The sequence below is a fragment of the Nesoenas mayeri genome (genome assembly GCF_963082525.1).
Source record: "Nesoenas mayeri genome assembly, chromosome: 6".
NCBI classification, from domain to species: domain Eukaryota; kingdom Metazoa; phylum Chordata; class Aves; order Columbiformes; family Columbidae; genus Nesoenas; species Nesoenas mayeri.
The window spans coordinates 13,409,804-13,435,754 of NC_137545.1; the positions used below are offsets into that span (position 1 = coordinate 13,409,804).

Below are 25,951 nucleotides of genomic sequence, written 5' to 3' on the forward strand. Positions count from 1 at the left end.
TGAATCCATGAGCAGGTTCAGTGGGAGGATTTTGCAGTGCTTTACCAAAGTTTTTCCACACACATTGGAAACAGAGGTGTTCCAAGCACAACACAAAAAAAGCCAAGCTCCATCACAGCTGTTTTGAGACAGCTTGGCTAAGTTTAGAGGAGTGTGAGGAAACCCTGCCAGGCCCTGCCTGCAGGTTCCTCTGCCTGCTGGTTGGAGGACAACTCTGCAGCCACGAACCAGGCACTGGGAACGAAAAATCAGCTGGGAGAAGAGGACGCAGTGCCTTGTGCTATGGAAGAATGCACATCCCTAGACAACATTGAGCTGAGCACCACGGTGGCTGGACCAAAGGTGCAGCATCAATTATAGAGGGATGCTACAGCTGGGGTGCTATCAGGCACAATGGCCTCAAATTCTCAAAGCTCCAAAGCAAAATGTCAGCTCCATCTTTCTGTGTGGATTCTCTAGATACAGACACTTTTACAGGTAGTGAAAAAGCACATTAAGGTGGTACACAAGGTGCCCAGAAACACTCTCATGATGATTCACAAGAAAGGAGGAGCCCATCAAATGCCTTGTGCTCATTTGCATCCACTTAGACAACCATGGTACGGATTATGTTCTAGATACTTGTGTGGATCTCTATCAGGGCTTAATAAGCCTTGACAACACTACTTACACTCTTAAAACAGTTTTCTGAGATACACACAATACAATTGATCATACAATAGTGTAGTTGTAGCCCTCCCCAAAGAATATAATCTTTTTTGACGTAATAAAAAATGCACAAGTATTATCTGAAACCTACATAGGTTCCATAAATGTGTAACTAGCTGAAAAATTTTAGTGCCAGCAGCTTTGTTCTGTTGCTGGTTTGTCTCAAGGTTTGCATGTGACTGAGTTACATAGCAGTGAAATTACAAAACCAAGACTCACGCATGCAATTAGAGAACTGGGTGTTCTGGTGTATCAAACACGTTTTACAGAAAGCAATGATCACACCTCCAAGCTTCATCTTGAAGGCTATCCACACATCATCAAGAAGTCTTACTGATAACTGAAGAGAAAAAGACTTTAAATTGTGATGGCACCAGATTCACTAAAAACAGACATGATCTTTGAGTTTTGTGATACTTCAAGCACAGAATATCCCTAACGGAAATCAGCAAAACTTAACTAGTATCACATTAAGCCTCATGATTGATTTCACTAGCCAGTTTGGCCTTTAGATCCTGGGCTGATTCAAGACCTTCTGAGGCACTTCACAACAAAAATTAGAGGGAAGAAAAAAGTGAAAGAGGTCAATGCCCCATTAAGTCACAATGAAATCTTCCAGGCAATGCAGTTATGTGAGGACTCTGTGCCATAGACTTTGGTATCCTTTAATGCCCTTTCCAAGTCTGAAATCATTGCATCTCCTATTCGCTTAAAATGGGACCCAGGACACAGTTCATTTAAATGGGCAGTAATTTAATTCCTCTGCTGCATGCTCCAGGGAAAAGAGAGTAAGGGAAAGGCAGCAAATCTCTGCAGCCCATGGCCACAGGAATCCTGATTGCCCAAAGCAGCACCAGGTCATTTTATCTTATGTAGTGTGAGAGAGTGGGCTAGGATTAGCATTTTATGCAGTGCTTAATCTTTACATTTAGAATGATATAGTACCAGTCTGGGCACATCTTTCTTTGGTAGAGTCCTGCCTGGTGGGATTTGGTACATGTGTTCTGCCTCAACTTCAGCCCCTTCCAAAGGAGCTGGGCAATGGGAGCCAGGCACAGCCCTGCTCATCACAGAATGTTAGGGATTGGAAGGGACCTCAGAAGATCATCCAATCCAATCCCCCTGCCAGAGCAGGAACACCTAGATAAGGCTATACAGGAATGTGTCCAGGCGGGTTTTGAATGTCTCCAGTTAGCCAGGCACCTGCATTTCAGAGCCTGGTTGCTCAGTGATCTATAAACTGATGCTCATGCAGACGAAACTGAGACAGTCCAACCGCCCTCCCCACCCAAAAAAAAAAGAAAAAAAAAAAGCAAGCTTTACAGGGCAATCAAAAACAAGCTGCAAAGAACACTTAGGTGACACTTCTTCCTTACAGGGAATGACAGAACGACAGCATTGGGAAGGTGAGCAGCCTGAACATGAGCTGCAGGCAGCCCCCAAGTCAGCCAGCAAGAGCTGAGAAGCAGGCACACCTTTAGGAAGCCGCTTCCCCCTGCGCCAGCCCTCCTGCGGGAAAGGCAGAGGGGTGACGGAGATGCTCACAGGCTCTCTGAGGAATGCCTTGTATGTCTTGCTGCCAGTTGCTGGGGGACGCTGACATCGTCTGGGACAGAATTAGAAAACCTTGAGCAGGAGGGCAATGCGGCACAAGTGCTAAGTCAGCCATGGGCTATATGTGGCGCAGCAGTTGGTGCCTTCTTTCCCCTTCTTCAGATACTCATTCCTTTGCCCGTTCCTTCAGCACAGCTTCACTTCAGCCTGCACTGCCCTGCGACTGCCGTGTGCCTCTGGCTGCATGCAGGCTACTAGCACCTTACGTAGCACTTGAAGGAGCCAAGAGGCGAATCCTGCCTCTAAAACACACCCATCACCTACCCTCAAGCCAACAGAGCCCTTTCTTTGTGCACATAATCCAGTCTTTGTGTCATTATATAACACTGTCTCCAGCATTCATCCACTGCTGTCCTACTTCCCCATCATTGACAGAGCCCATTGTGCCAGCCCTGACTCTCTGCTGGTCACATTCCTGCCCCATCACCTCCAGGTCTCCTCCCATGCTGTGCCCTGCTCCCAGACCACCTTCCCAAGGACAGGACACCCTCATTAGACCAAGACCCCTGAACACGCTGACACAGCCATTTATTAGACTTTCCTCTCTTCTGCACAAGCTTCCTCAGCTTACCATGCTGTCCTGCAGCTGCCAGCATCTTGGATAACAAATGTCTTCGCTTTTCTGCCTTGCACATTGTGAGCACTGACAAAGTCAAATAATTAGTAGATTAATTAGGCAGCCTGTTGCACACAGTCAGCATTACAGCCTGAAGCTGAGATCCTGAGCGAGTGTGCTGGCAGCGGATCCCTGGCTTGTTACTTTAAGCCTGTGGTGAAATGCGTGAGAATCAAATCAGTCAAGCAGGCCAGCCAAGGAAGCCATCTCATTCTTATGGCCAAAGCCACAAGTTTAAGAGATGACACAAGCACCTCTGTAGCATCTGAATCATATTCTGCGATTCTGCGATCTTGATGTGGAAAAATGCACCCAGTCTTTATCAGTTCAAGAACTGCTTAAGCACAGTGAAATGGATTACATATTCCTTCAAAATGTGTTATAAATTATAGTAACCCTTATATACTTCAAAACTGCCTAAATGCCCAGTTCCTTTCTACATCTTAAGTTCTCAGCCTCAAATAGTCCCCCAGCAACAAGTTTCACAGTATAACTAGTGTTGGAAAACACACCATTCCCATTTATTAGTTTTGAATTTCACTGAACCTCCCTTGTTTGTGTTCAAAAGGCATCTTTTCTTGAACTTCCCTGTACATGTTGTGACTTTCGATAATGGGATGACTCCCCACTTAGAAGCTGAATAAAGTAGGTGGTTGTACCAGAGCACAGCCCCAAATCATTGCAATCTTTCTCAAAGCTTGGTGCTTGCCAAATGGTACACGTACACTTGCAACTTTTCCCGCTGACATTGCAGCCACTCAACCTTCAGAAGAGGAACGTAGCAAACATTCAACAGCAACAGGTGTTAGATGCTAGTTGATCAGAGGAAAGAGAGGACGTGTCAGACAGCTGAAATGACAGAAGATAAATGTGCATGGGACAGGAGAAAGGCTCCTTTGAGACTGGAATATGTTGACTGTCTTTAGGTATTTGTAAACACTGTCTATATCCTCAGTGTTGCACACCTTGCCTGAAAGTGAACTTCCACCACAGCCTTCTGTGTCACCACCAAAACTTCCCCTAGTCCTTGATCTGGCACCTTGTGATGAGCTTGCCAGCAATTTCACAAAACAAAGCAAGGAAACCACATTGGAAGCCAGCACTCGAGCACATTTAACTCACAGCGGTCCTTTTGGCAATAAGGTAGTAGCATATAAATTAGCATGATCTCACCCAAAAAGGATCTCTTCCTCTGCAGCCTCCTAAAACCAGCCCTCTGGCTGCCCTGGCTGTCTTGGGCAGAGTAAAGCATGCTGAAGGAAACTGGTGGCCCAAGCTCCTCAGAGCAAACTTACCCTGGAAGCAGCATGCTTTACCTTCTGACCCTATACAACAGTGCAAATAAATTGCAACTAGTAGAAACATCTCTTGGGCAGTCATTACAGCACGTGTGGCTTGGTGGATATATCAAAAGTGTAAGAGGAAAAGAAAGTTTCTAAGTGGATAATGAAGAACCAAATACCTTGTTTTTAAGTTATTGGGTAAGTGGAAAGTTAATTACATTTCCAGGCATTTTATACAGCAAAAGGCAAAAGTCTCCAAGAGTTCATTGTGAAACAGAGCAGAAGCAGCAGCACTCATCCTTTTATCCAACAGCTCCATGGCTTGCATGCTTACCAGAAATATGGAAGATCTAGTCTCCACTGCATGAATTTAAACCATCACATCCCTCCTCCTGAAGGAAGGCCTGACTCCCTGGGCTCTAGGAAACCCCAAGACAAAGACATACTGTTAAAACTGAATCAGAAAGGCAGAGACTTCAGAGGAACTGCACAGGGAATGCAGCCCAGAGCAGGAACTCCCACTTCCATTCTGGTGCTGCAATCATTACCGCCTCTGCGTAACTTTAGCCCAAAAAGAGGAATGTATTCCACCTCAGAAGTTTCTGAATGAATCATGTCAATGCTGTGGATGGAGAACACACTTGTACTCATAACGCATAAAAGTTTTGCGTTGGCCAGAACCACATCCTCATAAATCAAACCTTTTGTAAAAAAAACAGGCAAACCCCAAGCAAGCTGCCCCCTGTTTCCATACGTAGCAGCTCTAACAGGACACACTTTCCAACCAACAGTTTTCTCATTTCTGGATTTCTTGGGCCCTTGGGAAATCTGAAGCTCCACCACCATTAATTATGCCTCCCTTCAACATGGATTCTCCTGCAGGAGAGAGGCATCCACGCACTCCCAGAAGCTGTGCACCCAACAAGGCAGATGCCAGTGATAATTTGCATCCTCAGCTGCTGCTGCTTTCCCTTAGAAGCAGATCTCAGCAAGTCCTAGCAAGCACAAGTGAGAGACTGGGGGTTTCTTCGAGTATTCCTGCTCACATGTAGCTGCTGCTAAAAGTGGAAGAGGAGCCCTCCTGCTGCAGCCCCTGGAACCAGCTCTGCACCTAGGCTCAGACAGTATGACACCACAGAGACCTGCAAACAGAAGCTCCCACACAAGAGCACAGGGACACATCTCCTCTGCATCACTTGGGATGACTTTGCTCCCTAGCAACAGACCTGATGTACTCCCAGAGATGCCTTGGGATCCATCTAAGCTTGCCAGGCAGATAGACCCTGTGGTGTCCTGTACCAGGCCCAGAAAACTGACTGGATCCAAGTCCTTAACCCAGCAAATTAAATAAGGACTTGCCATCCTCTTCTTCCTTTGCATCTGTTTATCTGATCAATATACAATCATTTTGTGGTAGCCTCACAAAACCTCCTTTTATGGCAGCATAAAGCTTGTCCAGGCACATCTACATTCTTAGACTGTGCCAAGCCAGAAGTAAGTTCATGCTTCATTTTTGAAAGCCTATCTTCCTTCTAAAATATATTTGATGGTGGCTTTCAGGCTTATTTCATTGCATACCTTAGGTGATCATAGAACCAGTGATGATCTAATAACTTCTTTCTTGCAATTACTTAAAGTTCTCATATGTGTAGAGATGCATAAAAAATATTTTAGACTATTTCCACCCATGTTAAAGCTCCAGGATCCATTTCTACTGGTGGACTGTGCTAGAGTTTGATTTGCACAATGCAAAACATCAGCACCGCCAGAGCAAACCTGCAGTGATGCAGGAGAGGCCATGCCATCACTTTCCCAGGCAGACCAGCAGGGCAGGGATCCTTCCATCAAGCACCTTGAAAGCAGCCAGCAGAGCTCATAAATCACAGGCTCTTTGTCCCAAAGTATTAACAAAACTCAAGGCGGGGGGGGCGGAAATAAAACCTCCCCTGGTCTGTGTTCTCTAAATCACAGACTGAGCCCAAGGCTTCACACTGTATGCATAAGTATATGTGCATTGATTCAAAAGAGATGACAACTTTCAAAACATCTCTTGCTCAAGGGCATGGGCTGTAGCAAAGAAGAGCCCCGAGCACAGGTTTTCATACATGAAAATACATCTTTAGCCACTCTCCATCTTTTTTTTTCCCCCCTGTACCTTTTTGTCAGCTTATCTTCCTTAAAACACATCAATCTAAAATGCAAGTGCTCAAATGCCCTGCCAGACTTTGGATGCAAACTGTCTGTCCAGGCCTTCAGGCTGTAAACTTACATTAAACATACATAATTACAAAACACTTCACAGTATAGTTCATGAGACAGAAATATGAGCCCCATTAAAAGCCTTCCACTTACTAGTGCAGAACTTCAGGAGTCTGGAAAGCAAATGAGAGGGAGATTGCTGAAAAACAGAGGAAAATCAGCAGTTCTGCATTTTTCTGCAGAAAGTCTCAATCAAATGGACCTGGAAGAACCATCAGGTTTGAAAGAGTTAGAAGCTGTTTTGCTGCGCTGGAAAGTCTCCTGAAAATAGAAAAGCCATCTTCTCCTGAGAGTTGTGTCTCCTGGAGGGCATGGGGAACAGGGAGGTCCACCAGGAGACTGAGGGGTGGAAAGAAACCAGAAACACAGGATGGGCAGGCAAACAAGGTGAAAACAGAAGCACCTCCTTTTACTGCTTGCTAGCTTCAAATCACAAATACGTCACAAAAGGAAACCCTTTGTGGGGGAAAACATAACATCTGGCTGATCTCCATTCTATAAGGGCACCGCTTATCCCTAGGAGAAGGGAAAGAAGATCAAAGGAAAAGATTAAAGGAAGCAGTTTTCAATTTTAAATGCTCTTAACATAATAAAAAGGAATAGTAAGAACACTCAGGGTCTGGGAGAGATGCCTTGGCTGAAGGTACTGCAGTGTTTTCCTTATTTGTCTGCTTTATTTTTAAACACCCAGAGCCTTTGCTTGATCAACACCTCCTTGCAAAAGGAGGAAGCAGAGGAGTGAGGGGTTGTGGGGGGAGAGGAAAATGAGGTTGGAAATTGATGATCTTCCCAGCCATGCAAGTCAAAATTCCTACTTGAAACTGAATCCTCCTTGAGTGCTGCACAGGCATGGGAGAAAAGGGGAGGGAAAGAAAGAAAGATTTATTACTTAAACAGAACTGAAATTCTGATGAGAAAAAGGACTGCCCAATCCATGCCCAAATGTCAATGACAGATCTGAAACTGGGTTTGTCATATTTCCCACTTCTTCGTACACATTAAAAAAAATACAGGGGAGGTGACTGGGGTTTTTAAAGAGACGGGCGGGAAAGCCACTGAAGTCCCTTGATCTTACAAAGCCCTGAACTCCTATATTCCATTTATAGCTTGAGCTGGAATGACATCCCCCTTGATTAGCAAGCTGTCCAATCCAGCTGCATGTGTCAGGACTGTATGAGGCACTAAGTGAAATATATATATGCCCTTATAGAGTTTAGCACATCGGGTCCACCTCCAGGGCACAGACTGCAGCTCATTCTGACCACTGCTCCTCTCCAGGGAACCACTTGGTTTGTTTTGGTTTTGCTGTTTCTGGGTTTTTTGGGTTTTGGTTTTTTTTTTTTTAAGCTTTTTGAGGGGGCACCTTTACTTTCAACTTTAAGCAACACAAAATGGCACCAAAGAAGGACGTAAAGAAACCAGCAGCTGCAGCACCAGCACCAGCGCCAGCACCTGCGCCAGCACCGGCACCAGCTAAACCCAAAGAGCCCACAATCGACCTCAAGAGCATCAAGGTAAAAGGATGAACGTGTGCTGATCGCGGACCCAAAGGGGAACGTTAGCAGAGTCCGGGCTGAGACCTGCAGTGAAACGTTGTGTGTGCTTGGTTCCGGTTTGGGGACTGCGGTAAAATGAATAAGTAACCTCGGCCAATGGATTTGTTGACCTGCCTGAGCTTGTGATTGTTTGAGTAGCTGGAGGAGTGTAAGGCATGGTGTGTGATTTAACACAAGAGTGAAGCCTGGTGACTTAAAAAGTATTTTGGAAGGTGGCCCTCAGAATTTTTACCAAATCAGTATCAGCCTGATCTGTTTGGTAAAACTAAATTTAAAAGAGAAAAAAAACCCCAAAACAACACAACCACCAAAGAATGCCCTTAACCCCTAGAGTAGGTGCCTGAAGACAGGGAAAGGTCACTGAAACTTAAAATGCAATGTTTTCCCGTAGTGCTGTACTAAAACTACACCTTATTTTGCAGTTTCAAATTCTTTTTTGCAACCACCTCATGACCCTTTGGTTATGTGTTTTGAGATCAGCATGGCTTATCTTCAAAAGCAAAACCAAAACAGAGTAAAAAATCCTCAGGGATTTGGTAGTTTTATCTATTTTCTTTTCACTTGCATTGTACAGCAAACATTGATAGTCCCCACGAGCTAGAAAGCCACGGATAGAAGCATTTCAGGGGATTTCCCCTTACCTTTAGATATTTGCTCAAAATCTGCAATTCACTGCAAACTGAAAACAACAAAGAGGAAGAGTCTTTTGGAGGCTTCCCTCTGACTGCACTTCCATTCAATCTCATATCATCTTTAGACTTTTTGTGCCAGCCAACCTCACGGATTGTTGCCTTGACCCTTCACCAAAAACTCCTCCATGATGGGAAATTCTTTACTTAGGAAAGAGGAGAAGGAGGTTAAGTGGTTAAAGAGATGAAGAAACAGACCAGTTTCTCTGGGTAGGACTATAAATAGTTACTCTCCACCTACCTGACAAGCTGATTGGTCCCAGGACCAATTGCCTAAATTCTACATAAGGCATCGTGCCTATTATGGAGAAAAGAAGGAGTACAAAGACTGCTAATAGAACCTACTCATTTTCATCTCATGATGAATTCTGTTTCAGGTATCTTAACACAGAGATCCAAGATCATTACCCAGTTAGTGAAATTTCTTGAAGTTTTACTTTAATTTTCAATATTGGTAGTCAGTATTTTTCTGAAGCAGTATGCAGCTTCTCATAAGACTGAAGCTGAACCCACTGGCAAAGTAAAACAAGAGCAAGAGAGGGGAAAAAAAGACGACATTTTGAAATACTTTGAGTGATCATAGTAAAGGCTACACAAAAAGCCCACTGTTTTTAAGAATACTGTCTGAAAATTAGATTAGACCTCTCATTTCACTCACCTCCAGAAATGAAGAGGAACACAAACTAGATTTCCTACTAAATAGTTTAATATTATTTGATAGCTTTCTATGTCCAGTTTATTAGAAGAAAATTGAATTTTCAACTCCAGTGATCCTAGCTAATCTATCTTTACATAAATAAACTTAATATTACATTACTAGCTAAAAATGCCAGGCTGCAGTCTGAGTTCTCTGCAATTCACTCCTTTATCCAGACAGCTCTCTAGAATGGCAGGAAATATATACTGTAACACAGAGAGAACACTACATATTTTGTCATATTCAGACTGAAAAGATTATAGTCTCCCTAAATTCTGTTTTGAAAGATAACATCAGACAAAATATTTTCCTCTTTGAAAGAAGGGGGTAAAACCTGGGCTAGTAAGACAAAACTATTCTCTTAGCACTAGTGGCAGCACATAAGCATTACTATTCCTATTTGCAAAGAAGTGAAGATATGAGCAGCATGATGGAAATTACAGGACTACCCTGCAAATGGGGTGCGTGGCACAACTCCATGCCCTGCATGCTTATGACTAGCATGTATCCTTCTACAAGTATGTCCTCCACTCTTCGTCATGCCCTTAACAGGCAAGGAACAAGAGTGGATGGAGCCCCTGCAGTGTACTCAGCCACACAGGTGTGAGCCAAGGTGATGCAGAAACACAGGCTGCCTGTGAGGGTGACACACATCCCCTCTGACCCTGACCTCCCCCTCTCACCTGAGGGTCAGGTCAAGAGCTGCTCAGGCAAACCATGGGACCTCCCATGCTGGGCTCTTTGAGAAGGCAACCAACCACGGTGCCTTTGATCCATCCTGCTTTGGAGTAGGGACTGGACAACCTCCCAAAGTCCCAACCAGCCATCCCAGGTTATCCTTTTTCACCCCTTGAGGGCTCAGACAGCAAAAGAAAACAATGTCTTATCAGCAATTTGCCTGGGAGATGTGGCAGCCTCAGGAATCGAACACTTTCAAGTCCCTTAATCAGCATAAACTAATCCTGAATCCTTCCATTCAGCCACCAAAGTCTCATCAGGGAAAAAGGCACAGCACCATTTCCAGCAAAACTCTGGAGCCAGGGAGTGCCTAAAAACTAAGTTTTTGGCCAGAACCCAGTAAACAATCGTGTCCTGGGACTCTTTGTGCTAGTTTACCAGGTGTGGAGTCAAAGCCCACAGCACTTTGAACAAAGGCATCGAGTGGGCTCCCCTCCATTCCTCAGGGGAATTAGCAGCCATGCCAGAGCTTGCTACTAACAAGAGGTGATTGGGAATTCCAGGCTGCAGCACCATGATGATTTGGGGAGCCACACAGCAGACACAGAAGGATTTTGTTAGCTTTTATAAAGGGACATCAAAGCCCCTTCTAACTGTTACAGCAGGAGTGGGCAAGGGCAGAGTTGCCTAGTAAGGGTTTGCAATAGCCAAATAAGCCACATTTGGCAGTGCGCTTCATCTTAAATTGGCACCAGAGATCCTACTATTCTCCAACACAAACCAGGTGGCTTACAAGCATGGGTGGTGATTCTTTGATTCTGTGATTCTTTCTTGGCCCATCTTCAGGGAATCTGTTTTTTTCTGAGCCTTTTGGTCTGCACAATTTGAAAGTTAAGCTTTTTTTTTTTTTTTAATTCCTTAAGAGGTCTCAAACTGGGTCCTTGCAAATGCAGGGATCCCAAACTTGACTATCACCATCAGAAATTGTGACAGGGCTTTCACTCTCTTCTGTTCCCCCCACACACTTTAACACAAAGCAAATATTTGGTTATTTGCTAGTACTAATAGCAGCTGGCATAGGATTTTCTATTTTTGAGTATAAAACTGAGCAACAAGAACACCTGACTGCTAAAGCCTCAAATCTAAAGTCAGTCCTTTCTCAGCTCACCTTATGTTACAGTACAGCAACCACAGAAAGAGGCAGGGAGAAAGAATTTGTTTTTAAATGGAAATGCAAAGACCCTTTTCCCTCTACTTGGGAAACAACATCAAACTCAATCCGTTTTGCAGATATTTCCAGTTTTCCTTCTTACTTGCATGGTCTGGATTTGAACAATAGGTACAAAGGATAAAGATTAAAAAATAACTGAAAAGAGAACAGGATGATGGATGCATCAGAGTTACCATCAGGAACCAATCATGATTAAAAGCAAAATGACCATATGAGTCATTTTCTTAAGAGACTCCCAAGAATTCTGTAGTTAAAACTGTGACCAAGGACATGCAAAAAGATAGCTTATCTGTTTTGTCAGGTTCCTTCTCCCACACAAACCTGAGTGAGAAGAAACTGAGTTAACAAACGAATTTGTTAACAAACAACACTACTATGGGTCTATGTCTGCAAAAACTGACATTAATTAAGAGGATGTCTCATGCTTGTTTTTGTCACTGAGGCAACAGGAAATGGATAAACTTCATATTGCCCAAATCAGTTTAACTCAATCCCTACCACCAACAGGAAAAGTGTGGTTTTTTACTGGAAACCTAAGGGCCCTTTCCAGTACATGCAACCAGTTGGACTGAGCCCAGGCTCACAGCATCAACTGCTATGTTGGGGGATCTGGGTGCTGGATGTGATATGCAGAGTGCAGTACTTCATGGGCTCCTGCTCTGCAGTTGGTGACTCGAGCATGTAGCACCCCGATCCAGTGTCACATTATACCATTTGCTGGGAGGCCACATCTGAGAATCCTCTCTTGAGCAAAGACAGAGATTGAGTTCTTGCAAATATCTGTGGCGTACATGACATCCACTTGGTACACAAGGCTTCCCATGCTGGTGTTTTCAAGCCTGAAAACCCAGGACACCAATTATGCCACGCTCGACTGCAGATAAGCTACTTACATCTTTAGGGGAAAAATAATTAAAAGTTATCAACTAGTAAAAACTTGCTTGGGTGTTGTGTAACTGTGTGATGCATGACAAAGCCTGCTGCATGGAAGCAAACCTGTGTGATCATTTGTTTTTAAATACAGAGCTCTTAAGACAGTAAAAAGTGTTTCTCCAAGTGTCCTTAATTCTTATTACATTCACCACTCAAGTAGGTCACCTCTGAACAGACATTGCATTGGATATAACCAGAGAGAGAGAAACTTACTAAAATGCACTGACAGAAAGCTTCTGGGCTGGAGGGCAAGCAGGACTGCAAGTGTGAGCTGAACCACTTGGAGAGCTATTACACTGCAGACAAACTCCACATGAAGCTGTGGAGTGAGAACAGAAATGTTAACAGTAGCTTTGCTCATCGTGCTAAGGGCTGTCTTAGGAACTGGCAGGTTTTTCCCTGAAATTTTTGGCACAGAACTTCAGATTACTCCTGATCCAGCTCCAGCAATGACTCCAGGAAGAATCTATAGGATTGATATACCCATTGGACAAGGTCACTAGTCCCAAGTGTCCTTTCTTGTAGGAAAGGGACAAGTGCAAATACGACTTAGCCTTAAGAGTTATAAAGGTTCACATCTGACAGCATCCAGACCAGGCTGCTGCTACTGCTTTGACCAGTGAGATATAGCACCATACAGGATCCACTCAGAGCAGGGCAGCTCCAGCCAAATCCCTTGCCCCTGTGAACACCACCACTGATGCCAGACCCACACTGGTGGCAGTTGCTAAATCACTGTACAAGCAAGGCATGGCATAAAGGCATCTCAATGTATCTTGGACATCAGACTCAACTCTCATCAAGACATCTCTTTGGCACATTGTTGAAAATCAGAAGGAAAAGCAAACAGAAAAGCCACCACTTTATTTTCTTTACAAAGTTCTTAGAAGAACTTAGCAGCACTTTAGGAAGAAAAGGAGGCAAAGGAACAAGTCCCTCAAAAGTAGGGACTGTCCATATATATTAGCAGACACTTTTTCTTATGTCTGCTAGCCTAAAAAATTATTTTGAAAATAATGATAGTTTACAAAATTAATTCTTAGCAACTCAAAGTTTTGGCAGAATTTTAAAAAAAAAAAAAAAAAAAAAAATAGTACCTAGCCTTTGGAGGGTCTGGGGAGTGACAAACTTTGTTAGAAACAGTGGGGTTTAAAGCAAATTACATAGAGTAACATTTCAAGAACCCACAGAGTAATTTCAAGTGTTAACAGCATTGGTGCAGTAGAGCTTTTCTCCCATCAACCAATAAATTAAAACAACCCCACAATATTTCTAAAATACTGTTTGAAACCCCCTTAGAGCACAGAAATTGTAACACTAGTAACAAGATATTTGAGTATATCTTACATAGGGCAAGAAGAAGGTGACTAATTTAGCCAATGACAAGTAAAGAAAGAAGTTGTCTGTAAGGAGATACGAAACAACCAACCTGGAAATTTGCCCCCACTTCACTGAGGCTTGATTACATCTTATACCTGTTGCCAAAAAGCAATTTCAACGGGCTGGTTTACCGCATAGCTCTTAAATGTCAAGTAGCAATAGTTTAAATAATGTTAATGTTCTAATACCGCCGCTGGGAGGCACGTTGAAACAACAAATCCTTCTGAGAGCAAGCTCCGGAGCCTCACATTGCCTTGCACACCCTCTGGATTGCACACATTCAGGCAAAACTAAATGCAATTGGAAAAGGGACACTTGCACAGATGAGCACAACTGAATGCACTTCCTCCTATGAAGCTAATGAAATCTGTTCAAAATGGTATGATCAATAGTGCAGCTAGAGCACATTTTGCTCCCAGACATTTCAAAAGGGCACATTAATCGGCAAGGCTCATCCAAAAGTTTTTGCACAACTGTGAAGCAACTGTGAAGTTACAAGTTTTAAAAGTAAACTAACTGGAAAGTTACACAGAACACTTAGAAAAAATTCAAATTCACCCGCAATTAAGTCTATTCAACAAAAAGATTTTGAACTATTTTTCCAAGCCTCATGGTATCTCACACAATTTTCTCTCCTATATTAATAGTGGTCATTTTTATTCTTTTCTTCAACTGTATTTCCAGGCACCTCTGTTCTCAAAACAGAGCTCTCTTTCTCAAGAGCTCACCTGTTCCTAATATTTCTTTGCCTCATAAAAGACATGAGGCTAAATCCATCAGGCTGTTGATTCTTACTTAAATGAGAAGTAGCTTCTAAAATCCGTGGGATTGATCACACGAGCTATCGAACCAGGGTGAGGGACGGGAGAACGACAGCCTGCTTTTCAGAGGGCTTGAGAGCTGTGTAATCCTGCACTCAGTGATGTCTACTAGAAAATATGTGCAGCTGTATTAATCAAGAAGCAGGCATTAATGGCAAGAAGATATCATATGAACTGCTGTAGGCACAATCCTAGTTTATCTCCACCCCAAAAAAAAACCCAAACCAACAACAAACCAAAAAGTCTAGTCTTGAATAAAAGGCTAAATATACAAGTATCCTATGGGACTCTCCAATTTTCTCCTTGCTGATTGTCCAAGACATCAATATTTTCTCAGTCTCTTCTACAGTGATAGTACCTTGAAATATCTGATGACTCTCTAATAAAATCTCAAGATTACTCCCTTTGTAATTCACCCAAAGGGTAACAAGCAGATGGAGCAGCTGAATGCTTTAACTCCCAGCAGGATCTTTGGACAGGGTCAAAAGCCCTGGGAAGACATTTATACATTTGCAGTGAGCACAAAGTGACTGTCACTCAGTACAGCCTTACTCAGTCCCAGTACCCACCAACCTGAATATGTGAGCACAGCACCACGCTGCAAAGGTCAGGGCCCTAAGGCCCGTGAACCAGTTATTTGCTGGGAAATTAGAAACCTGTATAATAATTTGAAAATAAAGATTTGTGTGGACTGGGTCTTCTGCTTAGCTGGCAATAGAGTTGCATACAACCTTACCCACCCCACCCTATACAACTAGGACCTGGTCAGAATGCCTCGATCTAGCAACAAGATGACTACTAGATGGTGGTCACAAACTATACAAGGAAAAACCTTAATCTTAAACAAAAAATTAATCACCTTTTTCTTTGGCACAGATAACCTGGATAACAACTTTGTCTATAAATAAGGACTAAGCCAAGTTAAAGAAATCCAGGTCCTTCTGGTCTTTCCATGTATTGCAATTCCTTCGATCTTTCACTATTTCTGCAGAGTGGACATTTTTTCTAAACCAAACTCCCTGAAATTTCAACACCTTACCTAAAGCCCTGAGACTCATCATGTCCTCTGACAAGGCAAAGAAAACACCACCAGGATCAGAACAAAGATCGGATCACTGCAAAAATTCTTCTACCTTCTGAAATTTATGAAAGTATCTTATAGAATCAGAAAACTTACCATTAAATTATTTTAAGGAGTTTTTGCAATATTTTCTATACTGAGGCCATTTGTAGGTGCCCTTACTCAAAGTAAGTAGCATTTTAAGTCCTCAACAGACTAACTTAAAGCAGGGTGATTCTCAATTCAAGTGAACATAACATGCCTATGCTAGAATATTTCTCTCCAGCAAAACTCTGTCTAGTGAGCTTTTATTCAAGAATCCGTAATAAAATGAAGGGCTGATGTGGTGCACTAGTATTTTCTCTGCTGAACTCTCAGCCAAAGTCTCACATGGTCAAAAGATCAATCAGCTTGTATGTAGACCCCTCTCAATTTATACATATTTGATAGCCTATTCAAGCCAGATGGCTAATCCAAGTATCAGTTTTCTATGCCCAAAACAAAAGGACCCCAATTATTTTCTGCTTGGCATCTAAAGTCTTTCGGGATGAATTTTGTTGTAATGAATCATAAAGCTTATCTGGAAGGAAAAACATGTTCAAGAAAATGAATCTACGTTTTCCTTTATTTTTAAAAAAATTTTAAATTTTTTTTAATCCTGTTTTCAGGGGAACATTTCTCAGTTGCCAGCACTGGAGTGCAAAAGGTTGAGGGCAGAAGGAAAATTCCACAAAAGGCAACACACTGCATTGACCCAGACAACATTTCAGCTCTGCCAAAGTCTTTAGAAAGCTCCTCTATTAATGCATTGGGACTGATGGCCAAGACCTATATTAGCTTTCCCACTGCCTGAGCTCCAGCCCCAGCCAGTATTCATCAGGAAATCTGCACTATCCTAAACCTATATTAGCTAATTCAGACAAAAGCATCAACCCCCTTTTCTATACAACCATACCTGATCATGGGTACACTTTGTCCTGGATACATCCCTGTTCCCACAGGCTAATAGATTACAAATACCAGAGGAAAAAAAAAAGTGAAGGATTGGCAGTGGAGCATTTTTCATACTCAGTGTATTTTCCAGATATTTCCCCCAAAATATGAATAATCTGTTTGGACAGAATATTTTCCAGCTAAAATGGGGAGCTTAAAAAATTATTTGCAGTTGAGTCATTAGTTTTTAAAATAGAAGGTAGGAGGTTAATGTCTCAAATTCAACCAAGTATTTTGATTCTTCAGAAAACACCACATACACACACCAAAACACACCCCAGTAAAGTTAAGTCTGCTTGGTTTTGATTCTTTCTTTCAGAGCCCTCAATATACTAAAAAGAGACATTCACAAAGGTTATGCTTATCTTCAGGGTAATTAAATGAACTACAGGAGAAAGTTTCCTTCACTAATCACACCTTGTCATTAGAAAACAAGGAGCAGTGAATGTTCAAAGGACATTAACAGAAATTAGAACAGTGATCTCAGTTTGCCACAGGGAATTTGTTGTCACACCACCATTACCACCCTGGCTCCATAACAGTCTCAACCCAGTTGAGGTAACAGGAAAAGGGAAAAGACTGGAGCAACTTTTATCATCCTTTTACAATGTTTCACAGCATCAACTCAGAGATTTGACCTGGGCTTGGAGGGATCTACATTGTGGGACTAGATCTTTGCTACTGAAAAAGCTGCAGGTTCTACCTCCTGCGACACACCTAGAAATTCCCCACCTGTAGTCCCACCATGTCAGTTCCACTCTGTCTCCCAAAAAGCAAGTACCCCTTTCCCCACAGTGAGCAGTCATCCTTCCAGTTCCCAAAGCCTTTGTGGGTCTTAGCTTCAATCACAGCTTCTCCCTTGCCTCCATACCACAAAAGCCTCAGCAGCACCTCTCCTCAGCACACCAGTGAGCTCTGAAGCTGGCATGCTGATGCCCTGCCTTACTCCAGCCCTAGAGAAAAGTGTGTACCCTGCCCGGCAGGGTACATCTCCACATCAGCTGCTAACCTAGCAACACAGTTGGATCCAAAATGCATAGATAGTCTTCCCCTTAAAAATGTTCAAAATTTGGAAAATGTGAGCAGTGCAAAGAACTTTGCAGTCAGAAACCACCTTAGTCAAGAGGTTAATCTTCTGCCCAGTGCCAACAACTGGATCACATCGCACAGACAAGCAGCAGCACCACCCATCCAACCTTGAGTGCTGTATCATCCATATAAGGGGCTGAGCAAAGCCCAAAGGTACAAGGATCATCCAACTGCATCTAGCACACAACCTGGAAGCCACACCTAAAACCAGCCGGATGGCAAACAGGTGGCACCTCTCACCCACCATGCTCCTTTTTTGCTGACTTTATGGCTTATTGGAGAAACAGAATCCTTCCCTATAAGGAAGCCTTGGGAGGTCTGGACAAGGGATATCCCTGCTTGACAGTACAGACCCAGAAAGTGCTGACATGAATCAAAGTTACTGCTTGCCACTCCTTGCCCCTCTCCAGCCTCCTAAATATAGCCACCATAAGATGTCCATCAAGACACGGAACCTCCTGTCACTTTGCCCTAAGAAAGCTAAAGAACTCGCCAAGGGGAGGGACCGCTTCCTTCTGACACCTAATCCAGGCAATGCCGTCAGCACCACCAGATAAATAAGAGGAAGAAAGGCCAGGAAAGCAGGACCACTCTCAAGACCTCTCAGCTAGTCTCTCCTGCCTGTCTGCTGCTCTTCTTTTCCAACTCTCAACCATGGTGGGTCCATTGGAAAGCTAATGGTTAGAAGGGAGCCAGTGTATTTTACACGAGTAAACTGGGCTTCTCGTTCAAGTTAGTTCTGTGGGGAGGGGACGGGGTGCAACAGTCCAGAAGACAGTTTAGGTTTGCTTGGCTTTCCTCCTTAAACCTAAAGGACTGCACGAGGTTTTTCAGTTAGCCTCAAGTTTTGCGCCAGGCAATGGTAGATGTGCAGTTCCTGTAGCTCCAGACAGAAAGACTACAATCTGCTAGTGCTGTCTGCTAAGCATTTTTTTCTTTTTTTTTTAATTGGATGCAACCTAGTAAAGTAGCAAAGGAAAATAATAATATTGGTATATAAGAAAATATCATAGTTTAGTACTTTGTGAAACAATGTACTCAAAACCTAACTTGAAACACGAACTTTATGGGATTGGTTTCATTTTTATGTTAATGTAGAAAAGCTACTTGTTAAACAATATTACTTCAAATGGTCTTAATAAAACAGGTCTATACTAAAACAGTAAATGACCTAATGGTATAATTAACAACTTCTTTCTTAATTAAGAGACTTGAAATCTTTGTTGCTTCTAGCCACAACCCTAGCTTTTCCTGGGACGTAGATTTTAATAGAATCTTTAAAAACAGAGCTGGTGATATATTTTTACAAGGGAAGTTGCTAGTTTAGGTTGCTATGGCCTAATTACATTAGGCAGGACAGATGTGAGAACACTCAGCTACTTTGTACTATTTGCTTTCTCTCAGTGCATTTTCAGCCGTACTAGTTCTCTTTTCTCTTTCTCTCTTTTTCTTCTCAACTGCAGTCCTTCACTCCAGACCAAATTAATGGTAAGTGAAATAAAAGTTTAAAGTCTAACAGGGGGCAGGAGTGGGAACATAATGGCTACCAAGTGCTAAATAGTCACTAGTCTTAACCGCTCTTTTGCTATCTGCATTACTGCTACACTACACATCTGACAGGCCATATTTTTGCTGTTTTGGAAGATGACTCATGGATTGAGCTGGATGCTTTAGAAAATAAACAGGTTCTCCCCCAGCCCCCCCTTCCTAAGCTATTTTTTGTGATTGATTTCCTTCCAACAGATCGAGTTCTCCCAGGAGCAACAGGATGGTAAGTTACAAGAGAGCTGATGTGTTTTATATGTATGTGGGTTCAGAGAGGAGCTACAGGCTCAGAAGTTTAGCCTTTAGAAAAAAGACCAGCTAGGACATCAGATGGTATAAATCACCACAATCTTGAATTCAGAGGAGCAGTGCTGACTTACACTGAACAAGAATGTGACTGTAGATTTACACGTAATTCATCTGGGTGCTTATGTGCTGTCCAAGCTGAGAAGTTTATGCCATGATATGAAGAGGAAATATGCTGGTGTTAGCAGCTCTACCTATTGAACATTTCAGTTGTGCTCCTGTACTGGCCGTTCATAAGGATGCTGAAAACAAGTCTTGCATTCAAAAGTCATGGGGGAAATAGGCAGATGAAAGACAACAGAAGGAGAGAGTGAGATGAAAGTTTGACTTAGCTGCAATGACATTGCCATTTTAAATGAACAGAAGAGGCAAGAGGCTTACAGGTCACTTTTGCCAGGAGATGTTGTGGATGGAGAGGAAGAAAGGATGTTTTACTGTAAATACATTAATGAAGTATGGAAATAGTTAGCAAATAAGTGACTTGTATAAACTGTTGCATATGAACACAATAGTCTGAATATGCTGCAATTCTTGAACATCTTGCATTATCCTCTGCTTCACAAGCCACCAGCAAGTTCCAATACTTTTTTTTTTTTAATCTGATAGGGATATCCAATTAAAACTTCTGACATGAACAAAAATCCCTATAGAAGCTCTGGCTGGAGTGTTTTAAATATCCTAATAGGTGCATTTGGGTTATATTAAATAATGTAGGTTTTTTTTTTTTTAAAAAAAAGCAGTCAAAAATCCAGTTGTAAGTATAGTAGACTTCTCACAGTCAACAATGTACTTAGAATGGAAGACCCAAGGACTTACTAGAAGTACTCTGGGTTACACCGTCAAAGCAATAGGGAAAGGTATAGTGCAGTAAATGAAACTGAAAACATTTCTCTTTCTGCAATCCAAACACTCCCAGTCAGAGAAAACAATTTGGATTCTTCCTCACTTTAAGTCTAACATTTTTACAAATGGGCTGCAAGGGTTTATGGAAAAAATGCCATCAGTTCAAAGCTGCTGGCATGCATAATAAAGCAAAATATTTCTTTTATCCTCCCTACTTATTTCAGATCATCCAGCTGCTGTAATGCTGCTATTACTAAACCAAGCAGCAAAGCAAACAAAAACTACTTGAGAGAGGGAGAATTTTCCAGGAACAGAGACATCCCACCCTCAGTAACTATTTCCATCCAAACAGGCTGATGCACCAGCAGCTGGGTAGTACCCTCCTCAGAGGGATTTTAGTTCTGCTGGAATAAGCACATCTATAAACTAGGACTAGCTATATATTTTTTAAAAGGCAAAAACCCACAGCAAAGATATGTTGCAGTCAAATACATGCCTGAGAGACAAAAAGTAAAATGTTGCCTTTTCTCCAAGCTGGGGAGAAGTGTTCAGAACCCAGTGAACATAAAACTTAATGGGATTTACAAAAGGGAGAACTCTCCTGATGACTTTGCTAATAGCAAACTGGTATTGTTTCATACCTCACTCTGGCTAAGTGTCATTAATGCACCAGATGAAAGATCAGATTATATAGTATAAATCACTACATCTCCATCAACCTCAGCTGCTAGAACAGAAGCAGATGTCAAGTTGGTATATTGTAAGGGGAAGCTCTACACAGGTCTAGGCAGCCCTGATTTCATACCCAGCAATAAAAGCTGTAAGTGGAGAGGGTTAGCAGTAAAGGGTTATAGGTCTCTCACATCAGATAGTGGGAGGATTAGTTTCAGATGTATTAGATTACAGCCTAGCAGGCTGATATCCTGTATCAGCAGTTTTACTGGGTGCCAGAAATTCCTTCACCAAGGCAGTATATGGATAGCTAAAGAAAGAACCTAAACACCTCTGCGTCTCACATCCCCAGCACAAGACAAAAACATTATTTGAAATGTGGTTTATTAGTCCTAAATCTGCCCCAAGGCAAAGACCATTCCACCTACACATGGAGTGAAACACAAAGCCTGCCTGTCTGCTGAAAGCACATCATGGCCAAGGGAAAGCCATCTCACCTGGTTTACTTGGAACCAACACGCAGCATCATCAGACACTGCGGTGCAGAAAAGATCAACAGCACAGACCAAGATGCTCTTGACATATGAGGCTCATGTCTTTGTCAATACAGCTTATTGATAGGGAGCTGCCTGGCTCCATTTAACTGTTGCTCTTCCCTTGCAGACTTCAAGGAGGCCTTCCTACTCTTTGACAGGACTGGTGATGCCAAGATCACCCTGAGCCAGGTTGGCGATATCATTCGGGCACTGGGGCAGAACCCTACAAATGCCGAGGTCAACAAGATCCTGGGCAACCCCAGCAAAGAGGGTAAGTACCCTTCAGTCCATCAGGGGCCTTTCTTCAGGCTGGGGAACTGTAGTAAGGCAACATCAGTCTGAGTAGCTTTTGCTTTGATAGGGGAGTAAGAGCCAGGACTCTGTAGCAACAACACATGGAATTTCTCCAGTTCCTTTTGAAGAGGATGACAATGGGGAATACAGTGCTTAGAAAGAGGGAAATGTTCTCCTTGGGCTATGTAGCATCCTCTGTAGGGCTCATTTTGGTGTTAACTTGGTATAGGTGTAACACATGCACATGGTTGCTCATAGTCCCTCTGTGCGTGCTCCAGCCCTTGCTGAGGAGCTGGAAGTCTCTTTCTAACAGCTGATCCTCAGCTTTTCAGGTCCTTCCAGCACAGAATCTTCTGCATAAGCCAAGATGTGCCCTGGGACTGGAAACCTACCTATATATTTCTGCTGACCAGGGTGATCTGCTCAAAGCTCCTACAAACCTGGGCATGCTGAGGCCATTTGTTATAGCAGCTGTTTTCTATTTCCTTTTCTCCTCTCTTGTACATAAAAGAAATGGTAAATACTGTAGTCACCTCCTTCTAGCAAGGATTTGGCTGCAGGTGATCCCCAATTTCAGTCATGCAGAACTATATGAAGGTGTCCAAACACTCAGGCCTGGTAAGGGCAGCTCTGAGGAACAATTCCGAAGACCTGAGTAAAGCAAATAAGGTGGGAGGGTCTGCCACATTTGAGGGCAAATATCCCAAAAGAACAGACAGTCTAGCATGTAGCAACTGGTGCTTTCTTTCCAGAAATGAATGCCAAGAAGATTACTTTTGAAGAGTTCCTGCCCATGTTGCAAGCAGCTGCTAACAACAAGGAACAGGGTACCTATGAAGACTTTGTTGAAGGTCTGCGTGTCTTTGACAAGGAAGGAAACGGCACAGTCATGGGGGCTGAACTCCGTCACGTACTGGCTACTCTGGGTAAGGGATTATCATCTCTGTGAGCACTTTAAATATTGCTGCTGTGTGAAGACATGAGAGAGGGAAGAGAGATTTTCTCATAATTTGGAAAGGTAGGAAGTTACAAAGCCAGACAAGACTTTGGGTTTTCTAACTGGGAATCCATGAGGAAATTGAACACAAAACACAGTAGAAAGCCCAAATGAAAAGGTTTGGTTTATTACTTCTAAATCTGGATGAGGTATTAAGAGTGACTTGTTTGGGGAGCAGAGAGAATCACAGAATATCTCCAAGTTGGAAGGGAGCCATAAGGATCAAGTCCACCTCCCTGCTTCTCACAACCTAAAACTGAACCATATGACTAAGAACATTATTGAGATGCTCCTTGAACTCTGACAGGGCTGGTACTGTGACCACTTCCCTGGGGACCCTGTTCCAGCAACCAACAACCCTCTCAGTGAAGAACCTTTTCCTAACATCCAGTCTCATCTTCCCCTGACATGGCCACATACCATTTTCTCGTGTCTCATCACTGGTCACCAGAAAGAGAATCAGCATCTCCCCATCTGCTGCCCTTCTTGAGGAAACTATAAAGAAGTTGTACAGAATAGGCTGTACAACTCAGTGATGTAAAGCACAGGGACAAAGATAGACAATTTGGTGCATGATTTCTTCACTCTATAGGAATAACTAGAATCCCTGTGTTTATATGCACATGGAAAATGTCCAAAGAATGTTAAAAGTAATGAAGCTCAGTTCAGTTATAGGTCTTTTTGTTACTAACTCAGAAAATAAGGAAAACCTTTGGAAGAGCTTGTAGGGTTCAGCCTCGGTTGCATATCTGTGGAAGAATTAACTGAGCTCTCTCCACTCTCCAGGTGAGAAGATGACAGAAGAAGAAGTAGAGGAACTCATGAAAGGTCAGGAAGACTCCAATGGCTGCATCAACTACGAGGGTAGGTGCAAGGGTTCAACCTACATTTCTCTCTCTCACAGTTTCATTGCAGTTGGATTTTAGCTTCTTGGGCAAATCACCTAGACAAAGCTACAGCTGAGTTAGGTTGAAAGGCTTATGCATGAAAATAACAGTTGCAGAATGCTTATCCTGCATTCACACTACCCGAAAGTCTAGATTTGGCCACAGCAGAGAAGGCTACTCCAGTTAACACCAGACCTCTAGACTCTGACTTTCTGTAAGAGCAGCTGCAGTGACTAGAACCCATCCTATAGCTAATGCTTAAACAAAGTGCTCTATTAGTCATATTTAGTCTTATCACACTTAAGCAGAAAGAGAATTTGATTTGTACAACATTAAACACTAGAACTTTCTATCACAATGTTGGGTCAAATCTGATCAGAAATGTATCTTTTTATGCCATCAGCTCATAAACAGCTGTTATTTTTAGAAGTATGTCCTAAAGTAACACTTGCAGCTCCTAACCAGCATATCTGTATTTTTCCACAGCATTTGTAAAGCACATCTTGTCTGTCTAAATGGACTTCCCCAAACACCAAATGGTACGTTCTTCTCATTTACACTTAACCTGTCTGTTTGGTATGCTTAAAGGCTTCTACATACCCATGGCCAGACATAGGTTACAAAACTGATGTGATACCATCTCCACAATGATACAAATAAAAAAATTAGATTCTTGTCCAAGAGCAAAGAAAACAGGAGCGCAGATTCCTGGTTCTTGTTCACAGCTATGTAACTGGTTGGAAAATGTGTTCAGTGAATTTTTCAAACATACCCAAACTGTGAAAAGAAATGCTCAGTTTATTCATGAGCATGAAAAAAATTAAATACCAGCCTAGATCTCCATTGTCATACAAAATTAGACAGCCTGAGACACTTACAGTTTAAGCACAGCGAGATTTTGGTTTTTTAAGAAAAGGAAATAAAAGCAACACCTTCTGATAATTCGTAGATTTCCGTAAAGACAGTAGCCTGAATACTTGCGTGAGCTACTGAGTATAGCTCTTAAAACAAAAGAATTATCTGAAAGATTATTTTAACAGTCATGATCAATAGTCAAAAGGGCTTCAAAAGTACCCAATCATCTAGCAGTTCTTCTACAAGTAGGAAACAAACAAACACACACACCAAACAAGCAAACAAACATCAAAACAAACCAGAAACCCGCAACACTGATATGCTGTTATTTTGTCCCAACAAAAACCTAGTAGCTGTCTTTAAAATGCAAACAGAATATCATGGGTTCGTGGGCCTATTTGAACTGTTAGTAATTCTCGCCCAGGAAAGACAGGTTCCAAACTCCTGCATGAGGCAACAAGCACCTCAAAACAAATCAAGGGCTCAGTTTGTCATTTTGCAAGTGTTTCTTCAGCAAACTTTGATTTCAAGTCCAACTTTCCCATTCCTTCTCAGAATGAGTCAAATTCAGAAAGACCAGATGGCACTCAAGATTTGCCTGAAATTCTTGCTCAGCCTGCCACCATCAACATGGAAACTGCATAGAACTGGATGACACACCTCCAAGCCCACCACTTTTTACCAGTGGATCCACAGGTATCACCTCTGGGTCACTACACTTTCATTTGAAAAAACTGAACTTTCACCAAGGCAAGCTAGATGGAATAAACTGTTGCCATCCAGAATCCATCCATCACAAGCACCTCTTCCATGTTGTTTGTGCTGAAACAATGTAATCTCTTTGAAAAATAAGACATCAATAAATCCCTGTGGTCACTTTGTGGCTATGAAGTCTTTTTTTCCTCTAAAGCTGTTCAAACCCACTCAAAGCAGCACTTGGCACTTAATTTATTTTCTCTGTATATTTCACAAAATAAAGTTTTGTGGGGAAAAAAAAAAAAAAAGACATCACCAGGAGATCACTCTACTTAATCTGAATGACAAATGTTTTCTCTGGGGACTGGGAGAAGGAGTAATTAGGGAACTACCACCTACATCGTCCCTCAGATGTTTTTAGAAGGAGACCTGGCACCTGGTATGGGAACAGCTCCCAGGGTGGCACCTGCCCTGGCTCACCAGGTAAGATCCAGACCCAGGCAGGGTGGCCACGCTGCAGGAGACCACCCAGAGCCACTCTTCCCAGCAAAATATCCTCCATCATGCTGCAACGTGGAAGGGATCCTAGCTACCATCTGTATTTATAGCTTTATGGACAACTAGAAAAAGCAAACAGAAACAGTAACCCTGAAAGACTCTGGATCTGGGAACTGGCCCTGGGACTATCATTCCCTGGGCCATGGCAAGAGGAG

General features: G+C 42.6%; 1 protein-coding gene across 1 annotated transcript; it reads left to right on the top strand.

Annotated features, from left to right (window-relative positions):
• Positions 1 to 7,671: 7,671 nt before the first annotated feature.
• Positions 7,672 to 24,202, top strand: MYL1 (myosin light chain 1; the record flags this gene model as incomplete). Its single annotated transcript, XM_080346492.1, has 6 exons — positions 7,672 to 7,994; positions 19,351 to 19,378; positions 21,637 to 21,780; positions 22,556 to 22,729; positions 23,587 to 23,664; positions 24,174 to 24,202. The coding sequence occupies exons 1-6, from the start codon at positions 7,872 to 7,874 to the stop codon at positions 24,200 to 24,202; spliced, it is 576 nt and encodes a 191-aa protein (XP_080202618.1). The 5' UTR covers positions 7,672 to 7,871.
• Positions 24,203 to 25,951: the final 1,749 nt, after the last annotated feature.